This window comes from Trachemys scripta, chromosome 10 (assembly GCF_013100865.1).
Source record: "Trachemys scripta elegans isolate TJP31775 chromosome 10, CAS_Tse_1.0, whole genome shotgun sequence".
In the NCBI taxonomy this organism is placed as follows: domain Eukaryota; kingdom Metazoa; phylum Chordata; order Testudines; family Emydidae; genus Trachemys; species Trachemys scripta.
In genome coordinates this window covers 30,580,457-30,590,664 of record NC_048307.1, presented here as the reverse complement: position 1 = coordinate 30,590,664, position 10,208 = coordinate 30,580,457, and the positions used below count along the sequence as shown (strand labels likewise).

Genomic DNA, 10,208 nt, shown 5'->3' with positions numbered 1-10,208 from the left:
CTCCCGAGTCCCGCCCCCACTTCCGGCCTCACCGCAGAGCACGTGGGCCGGGGACGTGGGGCACGAGCGTCGCTCGCCGAACCACTGTGGGGCCCGGGGCCCGCAGCGCCGCCGTGCGGCCAGTCGGGGCACGGCCGCACCTACCCGCCCGGCGCACAGCGAGGGACCGGCGGGGGGAGGCTGCCCCTCCCTCCCGGGCTGGGGAGAGATCGGGGCTTGGCTTATCTAGGACCCGATCCCGGCTTCCACTGAAGTCAGTGGGCGGTGGGAGAAGGGTACCATGGGGCAGGGCGCCCGCTTCTCAGACAGGCTCGGGGTGGGAGGTGGTGACACCCGAGTCAGCACCCAGGGGGAACTGGGGAAAGGGCCCCCTGGTTAGTTACAACCAGCCATCACCTAGGTTGGTGCATTTAGGGCACAACGGGTCTGTCTGCACCGCAAGGGAAGGCCCGGGTAGGAGAACTGCAGTTAGCAGACCCTAGCTTGAGCATCTACATGCAACCCCCGGTTAGGAAGTGTTGAACCCTGGGCAGGGCTGGCTCCAGGGTTTGGCCGCCCCAAGCAGCCAAACAAACAAACAAACAAAAAGCCGCGATTGCGATCTGCGGCGGCAATTTGACGGGAGGCCATTCGCTCCGAGCAGGAGTGAGGGACCATCCACCGAATTGCCGCCGAACAGCTGGACGTGCCGCCCCTCTCTGAAGTGGCCGCCCCAAGCACCTACTTGGTAAGCTGGTGTCTGGAGACGGCCCTGACCCTGGGTCCCAACCTGGGCCCCAGTCCAGCCACCCGACCCCAGAGTTCCTAGCGCCCTCCCAAAATGTGGTTGCTCTAGCCCCTTGTTCAGGATGCACTGTCGAAAATTTGACAGCTACCTGCCCACCCAACTTGGTTGTCCCGAGACAAAGAAAGTCAGCCTGTGGGATCCTGGGGGTGGATTCCCAGAGCACAAGTCCACTGGGGCTGTATTTACACTGCCAAACAGTAGGACCTGAACTTGAACCCTGGCCTTGACTCAGGCTCAGACCCTCCACCCCCTAGGCTCTGGACCTTGGGTTAGCACGATGTGTGTGCAGGTGGAAGGTTAGGCTTGAGCCTGAGTTCGAACCCTGGGCAACACAACCACCTCTTTCATACACAACCTGGTCCACAAAGCATGCTTCTGTCCTAGCCCCTAGATCAGGGATGGGCAAATATTTTGGCCTGAGGGCCACGTGGGGGAATAGAAATTGTATGGCAGGCCATGAATGCTCACAAAATTGGGGTTGGGGTGCAGGAGGGGGTGCGGACTCTGGGGTTTGGAGAGCGGGAGGGGCATCAGGACTGGAGCAGGGTGTTGGGGTGTGGGGAGAGGCTCAAGGGGTGCAGGCTCCAAGCAGCACTTACCTCAAGCAGCTCCCAGAAGCAGTGTCATGTCCGTTCTCCGGCTCCTACGTGGAGGCGCAGCTAGGCGGCTCTGCACGCTGCCCCATCTGCAGACATAGTCCCTGCAGCTCCCATTAGTGTGCATAGGAGACGGAGCGGGACCATGCCACGGCTTCCGGGAGCCGCGTAATGCAGCCCTGACCAGAGCAGCGGAGCAGGGTTGAGCCATCTGGTGCGGCCCCCAACCCAGCAGTCCGGCTGGAGCAGAGCCGAGCCACGTGGTGCGGCTCGCGGGCCGGCTTAAAATGGCCGGCGGGTCAGATCCAGCCCATGGGCCAAAGTTTGCCCTCCCCTGCCCTAGATACAGCTCTCAGTAGACAATGCTCTGTCCTGATCCAAAACGCTTGGGTTGGGTACAGATAACAGGAATCTCAGGTTCCTGCATGCAAGGGTTTCCTGCATGCAGAGAGGGATGGCACATTGCAAACTAAAACATCCTGATGCTGCAGTCAACCACTCAGTGCATAATGGGACCAATGCAAATTAAGAACAACTCTCAGAACCCTGGGATGTTGCCAATGCAATCCTCTCAGTGTTACACAGTTGCTAAAATTTGAGCCCGTTTTGCAGTCACAAACTGATGAACTCCACCATCCCATACACCCCAACTCCACCACTACCTACTTGTCCCACATGCCTGTTTTGTAGTGTTTGCAGTCCAACCTAATGGAAAACTGCAGAAAGGAGTACACACCCACAATTGGTTTAACTACTTTAGAATTTCTGCTGTTAAAACATGCAGCACCTACACACGCAGACCAGAGTGGCACTCTCTCAAAGAGATAATGCAGGTTTTCCTGGTAGGGCAACTTGGCCCCTTAGAATAGTTGCTTGGTTTTAACACCATATTTCCTTTGCCAGTACACATACTCCTGATCCATCAGCTCATGACGGTGTCAGCAGATTGTCCCTTCTCGTTGCCAGGTTATGGCAAAGCTATGGTTGCCACTGGTTCAGGTATGTAAGATTTGCCATGCTGCAACAAACCAGCAGTTCTTCTATTTGAACATCCCACCTCTGACAGCATCCAGTGATGGGTATGAACTCCACATTCACCCACTAAATACACTCCTCAGATCTGGTAGGTGGCAGGGGTGCTCTTGATCACAGCTGTTGATCAACATGCAGCCTGAAACATTAAGCTTGATTGATTAAGATTAGGTGCCAAGACATACATGCTATGTCAGAAGACAGCCTTCTAGTTTCCGACCCGACATCCCAAAGCAGGACAGTAGCTCCTCCCCTGAAACCAAGCAGGTTCATCATATAACTGGAGTTTCAGACAGGCACCATTTGTCTTAGAAGTGCCTTCATGTGCTCATCATGCCACTTTCTCCCTCCTAGCTGGTGCTCCCGCTGCCTCTCTAAAACTCCCTGTTTCCAGAATGGCACTGTAGAAGTTTGAAGCCGGGACTATTTTTTATCATGGATGTATGGTTTGTAGCAGCAAGATGATCTCCTCAAACACTGCAACACCTATATCACTGATCCAATAATGATCCAGGAGGTCCAATTGTGTATCTGCTCCATGCTCAGAACTCCCTTTGCCTTCAGAGCTGCATTGCAGAATCTGGCCCAAGGGAGTAATGCAGAGAAGAGCACAGTGGACCACTAAAGAGGAACACTCCCAAAGCAGAGTATTACTGTCTAGTGTTCTTAACACTCCTCAGTCACCTCTTGTATGATTTAAAAACAGCTCAGCCAGCTAAACACGCCTTGCACCAAAGCAGGAGCCTTTGGGCCACATTCTGATCTCAGTTACACCAGTGTAACTCCAGAGACAATAAAGTTACTCTGTATTAACTCTGGTGAAACAGAGCAGCATTGGAATGCAGAATTATAGCTCATTCAGCTAATTTCTTCAAGTGACACACTTACGCCTCCTGTCAATACACAGAGCAACAGAATTTAGACTTAATATCCAAGACTGCAGCTGCAAAGGAGCAGTGAGAGAGAATGACAGAGGCTCTACTTCATTAGATTTGAATCAGGGAAAGGGTCCTCTCTAGTTCAGTTCCGCGCTGTGGTGTGAAAGGCGTATCTGCAGGCAGACTGAACGGGCACCTTTTTGGAACAAGTTCTACATTGTCACACGCCGATCACACTAGAAATGCTACTGACAATTAAAGAAACTAGAGTGAACCAACCAGACAGAAAATCAACCCAACACTTTTATTTAAGAACTATACAGCTTATAAAAACCAATACAAAAACTCTTCCCAATAAAAATCGATGCTATGTTACATACAAAATGACACTCGGAGCCATTGGGTCCTGATAATTTACAAATAAAAATGCCATGTGTCTGCATCAGGTGGGGCACGCCAGACTCCCGCCCACAGAGCCTAGGAATGAAAACCCTGAAGGCCATGAAAACAGAAACAGGTCAAGGTACAGCCATGTCTTTGGCAAGCATGTGGGCTGTTTTCTTTTGCAAAGAATGTTAGTGTGAGTGAAGGACGCTGGCTTGACAGCCCTGGAGATTGTCCTCCATTTAACCACAGAACACAGCACAGACAGTGGCAGAAAAAACTTCCCTTCCCTGACACTGCAGTGTTCCTTAGTCCTGACCTGGTGGACCACTCCTAGTGAGGGAGAGAGGAATCCAGTCTTCTTGCCCCATTCAATTCTCAGCCTCTGCTTAGACTGCTAAGAAGGTACCAACTGTGAGGGTGCCCTTTCTGATTCGGATACTGTCCACTAAGACCCCAAATTCATTTCACATCCTGTAAGTCAGGTTGCGTGTTAAAGCAGAATTAGATTTATGATTAAATACCAGCCAACCCCAATTTCTGGTTAGTTTGGGTGTTGTGCCTTGTGAACTGGAACACAATGGCTAGTAGAGACTCTGAAAGGGGATTACTACCCAGCAGTGATTGAGGATTGCAAGGGTCTGGTTCAGATTTATTCAGTTGCTAATAGCCCGAGATTGATGGAAACATTTCTCTTCTCACATTATCTTCCTCGATTCATGCCGGAGTAAAACAGTTGTTTAGAAAACCTCTCTCAACTCTGGTAGGAGCCAAGCTGGCTCAGTTCATGTGCTCGTTATCTCCCACACCAGGATTTCATTGTAGGAAGCCGTGAAGAGGCGTTTACCCGAAGGGGTGAATCTGCAGAGGTGAACGGAGTCATCGTGCCCCACGAAGTCTTGCTCTGTTCTCGTCGTGCAGTCAATCAGCCTCAGTACACGCTCTGTGGAGCAAACACAGCCACATACCAGACTCAGAAACTGACCCACTCCCTTTGGCACATAGAAAAGCCAACACTCTTGGGATGCTACTTGGTATATCAAAGTCCCCTTGCAGCCCTCTCCAGTTTTAGAAGTAAAGTACATTCCGTTTTGTGAAGGGCATGACAGCAATGGAGAGCAAATATCTCTATCCGCAGAACAGACACAGAAGTGGGGCAACCTCTCTTACAACGATCCCCTGCTTCTGGTCACATGTCTAGTCTAGGAGTGAGAGGGGCCACCTCTAAGGATAATTCAGTCTGCATGTTTATTCATTAGAGACTGGCATCCTCGCTGGCAACTAGAGCCAACCGCAACTATGGTTTTTGCGTGCGTGCTCCTGTCTGAAAGGAACTGAAATGACACAGTTTTTCTCTCCCACAAACCACCCTGCTCCTTTCACTGGGGTCAAACATACAACAGACAATAACAACTTTAGGTCACTGCTGATCTGGCCAGGATTGGAATCGGTCACCTTGATGGGAAAGGGAAAGAGATTCTTTCACAGCATGGACCAATCTCCCCTCTTGTGAGGACTCAGGGTTCAAGAACTGCAGAGCTGAGTCACTTTCCCTGTGCCCATGGACGTGCATAAAGACACACAGATGGGTGCCTCTCGTTCCCTAGCTCTGCACTAGAAACAGCAATGCTGGTGGGATGGGGGAGCCAGCGGGATTAAGAGTTGAAGGCAGTTTCTTTGTGCCCGAGGTCCTCTGATAAAGCAAAAGCTCCCACCCTCGTCTGTTTTATTCTGTTTAGCTGTTTACTGATAATTACCATCTTGCCCTGAGTTTGTAGGGAAACCTTCCCCCACACACTGAAACTGCTCCTTGATTAGCTGAGAGATGTGGAAGGGTTGCTAACAGAAGCAAGCAGGCAATTAGTGGCTGGTAATCAGTATGAGGAGGTGTACACCGACAATGGCAGTGCCATGCTGTGTGTCAGACTGTCAGGCCACAGAACAGACGCTGCAGAACGTGCACGTAGAGATACTGCATCATTTAGAGCTTTCCTGGCAAACTTATAGACAAGGAGACAATTTAATGAAGCGTTCTCAAAGAGGAGGAGGACATAGCTACAGCCATTTTAAAGCCAGAAGGGACCAATATTCTCATCTAGCCCAACCTCCTGCATAATATGGGGCAGAAAACCTCAGCCAGTGATTCCTGCCTCTAGCTCGTAACTTCTGTTTGAGCTAGAGCAGCGGTTCTCAAACTGTGGGTCGGGACCCCAAAGTGGGTCACGACCCCATTTTAATGGGTTGCCAGGACTGGCTTAGACTTGCTGAAGCCCGAGTCCCACCACCTGGGACCGAAGCTGAAGCCTGTGGGCTTCAGCCCTGGGCATCGGGGCTTAGGTTACAGGCCCCCTGGCTGGGGCTGCAGCGTTTTGGCTTTGGGCCGTAGGGCTCATGCTTGGGCTTTGGCCCCCCCACCTGGGGTGGTAGGGCTCAGGCATGGGTCCCCTCCTTGGGTCATGTAGTAATTTTTGTTGTCAGAAGGGGGTTGCGGTGCAATGAAGTTGGAGAACCTGAGCTAGAGCATCTGTTTCACAAAGACACCCAGTCTTGATTTAGAGAGATGGAAAATCCACCACATCCCTCGGCAAGTTGTTCCAGTGGTTAATTACCTGCATGTAAACAAAATGGTGCCTTATTTCTAGTCTGAATTTGTCTAACTTCAGCTTTCAACCATGGGATCTCATGATGCCTTTTTCTACCAGATTAAAGCACATCCTGCTCCTGGAGATGGAGGAAACTCCCTGCATCCCACAGGCAGTACCTTCACATAAAGAAGGGCTGTTTTTTTGGTTGCTAACAAAGAAGAAAGACTTGGCTGTTCATGCAGAGATGGGGAATGGGAGACAACCCCAGAATCACAGGTGAACTGTTGTTCCTGGTGCAGCCACCACTAGCAGTATGCCAGGAAGAAGGGGATCCATGTGTGGCAGTGTTTGACTTGAGCATGTCCTCTGGACACTTACCATTGAAGCCCACAGCCAGGAAGTGCGCTGCTGGAGACAGGCTCAGTGACGTGGCAAAGTGAGACAAGGGGATCTTCTCGACTACCTGCACGAAAGCAAGAAAAACATTGACACCAGCTCCTCGAAATGAATGTGCGGCAGAATAGAGCCGTTAACTGACACTCTGCTGGAGGCCAGCTGACAGACGGTCACCAGCATGGACAGCTGCACAGCCCCTCTGAGCTCAGGAAGCTGCCAAGCTCTTCATTTCCAGAGCAGTCTTAAGAGTTTTAAGCTTGTCTCTTTCACCGACAGAAACTGGTCCAATAAAAGAGGTTCTCTCGGAGAATATTAATGTTCACGAAAGCAAAAACCAGAGCAGTGGCAGCAGCCAGGTGCTTTGCAAGCTTCACGCATGCAGCTCTATCTTGAGCCTCAGCACCTGGTGACCCATGTCAGACTTAAAGAGGTTTGTGGGAGTGAAAAGCTGTACCATTAACTGTCTGTTAGGTTGAATCTACCATCCCCAACCTCACCACACACCTGCATCGTGTTTCATTCTATTTCAACTGCTTGACTGCTGGCCCACATCAGTTACACTGGTGCTGCTCTGTATATCGGGGTGCCACAGAGAATACCGACACTCCAGCATCACGGCTATCTTTCACTGCAGCATTCCCATGCCACATCTGTTTGGCCTTTAAGTTTCCAAAGCCATGGCAGAGGAGCACCACATTATCCTCTATATTATTTTTGTTGTGTGTCACTCGCCATGAGCTAAAGCTGGACTCAGTGACCAGGGTGAATGCCACAGTTTTCCAATATCAGCACAGAGGAGTTCATAGCAATTTGTAACTCCTCTCATGAACCTGCCCCATTGAGGATGGCAGGTTGGAGAGGGAAGACACAGCGTACCTGTTTCTGGCGCAAGCTGTAAAAGAGGATCTCCTTCTGCATCCCAAAGCCTACGTACACCAAAGTACCATTGTCCCAAGGACAGAAAGCCGCCAGGCTAGGAGGGAGATTGCTAGGGGCCTAGGAAGGGAAACAAAAAAGGAGCAGAATTAGCGCTAACTTCTCCCCACTTATTTCAGCAAGGCCAGGCATGCTGGGAAAAAGAAAGGAGAGTGGTTAGGTGTGTCAGCATTTCCTCTTTGGAGCCGTCAGCAGCAGAAGCTTGTGACCCACTGCACTATGCAGTTAATATTGAGGAGGAACTTTCCCCTGTTCTTATGCTGCACTCCAACACAGATATGCTCAATGCTAACGAATGAAGAACAAATGTCTATCGACCTGGGCACGTAACATGAGTCTCCGCTGTATGCTGTGGTAGGATCATATGACATAAGCAGGATTTAACATACTAAATACCACCCAGCACCATTTACACTGTTAGGAGCAAATACTGGAGTAAGTCATGGATATGATGGGGTTGTTAATTACTCCGGGAGTGAAAATAGTTTCAAATAGATCAAATCCCTGGTACTGGATGCCAATCTAATTGAAACAATAAAACTCATTCCAATTCATTGTGGTGAGAACTCAGCTGGACAGCCCGTTGCCTGCACAATGAGCGCGACTGCCTCTAACATTTGAGGACAAATAGAAGAAACTTCAAATGGCGTGACCGGACTTATTGCTGAATCTGCCAATGCAGTATCTAAGACTGATTAAGCTGAAGGTTGATAATCTGATGAGCCACTGCTTCACATCAGAAGAGTTACCTACCACTTCCATTCTGCCACATACCGCTCCACTTCCTGTGCAGTAAGGGTCCTCCTCTTCCCCCAAACCCACTTCTTATATCAATCTCCTCACTGTCTCATGTCTCAACTGTTGTCCTAGGTCTTGTATCTAATTTGGGGCAGAAGTTCTGGTCAGGGACCCTGCCTAAGTGTTCTGTGAAGTGCCATACACTTAGGATGTTCCGTGCGTAATTCCTGATCGAGTAGGCTGTAGTAACCTATGTAACCACGAGCCTACTAGATCAGAACATTAATGCTATTTCTGAGCAGCCAAGTTAGTTCGCTCTTTGTATACCAACCTTGCTGACTCCTGGTTCATATGCTCAAAAAAATCCTGTCCCTGTGTTTTGTATAGCACAGAGATACTAACTGTTTGCAAATTTAATTTTTTGACTTAAAATGCTTACAAAGCAAATACCCTCTCAGGAATTATGCAGTGCTGCATTCACATTGCAAATCTACATCATAAAGGAAGATTCAAAACCACACACTGTTCTGTTTATATACACACAACTTGGTTGTTAACAGTTCCTAGGTAAACCTTTTGCAAGCAGAAATAGGTAATAGTGCACGGGTGTTGGAGGGATCTGCTCTACTCCTGGCTTTGGCTGTAATGCTGAATGTACATATTATATAGTCAGTAAGGTTTAATCTTACCTCCGGGCTTGCAGGAGCTGGGAAGCTTAGCCAATCGATGAGCTCACATTTATCCTTCAGCCAGGCAGAGACCCAGACACTGACACGTCGATCTGAACTTGCAGCCAACCAGAGTTCACCACCTTCAACGCCAAAGTCATGGTACTACAGAATATAAAAGCACAGTTATGATTGTACTGACATAAAGCAATAACACAGCAGGGCTTTCAAATAAAGCTGAACACTAATAGACTGTCACAGTGCAAAAGCTTATCTACACTAAAATCTTAGAGAGCGGGGGATTAATGACAGAGGATTAATGCATAAGATTTTCCCATCTGGAGAATAGTACTTAAGTCTATTTTATCACAAGTGAAACAGGCTTAGTGCCTCAGACTGGCACTCAGTAGATGTCCGTACCCATCAAAACGACACAGCAGTTTGTGGCATAATTTTCTCTAAGCTCAGGGTTGAAGGAACGGGGTTACTTCAGATTGTTCGTTGGCAGAGAGTATGTAGCAAGCGATTGTAGCGTCTAACTTCACTGTGCTGGCTCTAGCCAGCACTATCATGGTCTCCTTTATAAAAAAGCACCAAATTCTCTCTCCCACTCCATCAGCACAGTTAGTGGTGGATACTTCCTAATCTTGCAGAAGAACTCCTCAAGTTCTTTGGAGTTTCAAGTGCTACTTTTGATAGTAAGGGAAAAGCAGCAGGTGATTAGACATTCAGCTCTCCCGGGGGGTGGGGAAGCTGAGGACCCACCCAATCTGCGTGCATCATACTATTACTGCACCCTATCATACTTGACTTTCCTCTATTGAAGATACTCCTAAACCAGAGGTGGGCAAACTACGGCCCGCAGGACCGTCCTGCCCGGCCCTTGAGCTCCCGGCCGGGGAGGCTAGCCCCCGCCCCCTCCCCCTCCCCTACTGTCTCCCCGCCCCCACAGCCACAGCTCACCATGCTGCCAGCGCTCTGGGCAGCAGGGCTGTGAGCTCCTGCCGGGTGGCGTGGCTGGCTTCAGCCGGGCGGCATAGCTGCCAGTCCTGCTGCTCTCAGCAGCATGGTAAGGGGGTGGGGAGTGGGGGGGTTGGATAAAGGGCAGGGGGTCCTGGGGGGCAGTCATGGGACAGGGGGCAGTTGGATGGGGTGGAGGTTCTGGGGGGGGCGAGGAGCGGTCAGGGGATGGGGAACGGGGGGGGGGG

The 10,208-nt window shown here is 50.1% G+C and overlaps 1 protein-coding gene across 1 annotated transcript in view; it reads right to left on the bottom strand.

The window, feature by feature from the left end:
* Positions 1-3,578: 3,578 nt before the first annotated feature.
* WDR90 (WD repeat domain 90) overlaps positions 3,579-10,208 on the bottom strand; it is a gene marked incomplete at its 5' end in the record, with an annotated part of 51,567 nt that continues 44,937 nt past the window's right edge. The window contains 4 exon segments of the mRNA XM_034783726.1: positions 3,579-4,620; positions 6,641-6,725; positions 7,535-7,654; positions 9,022-9,165. Of these exon segments, the coding sequence (XP_034639617.1) occupies positions 4,463-4,620; positions 6,641-6,725; positions 7,535-7,654; positions 9,022-9,165 (507 nt within the window).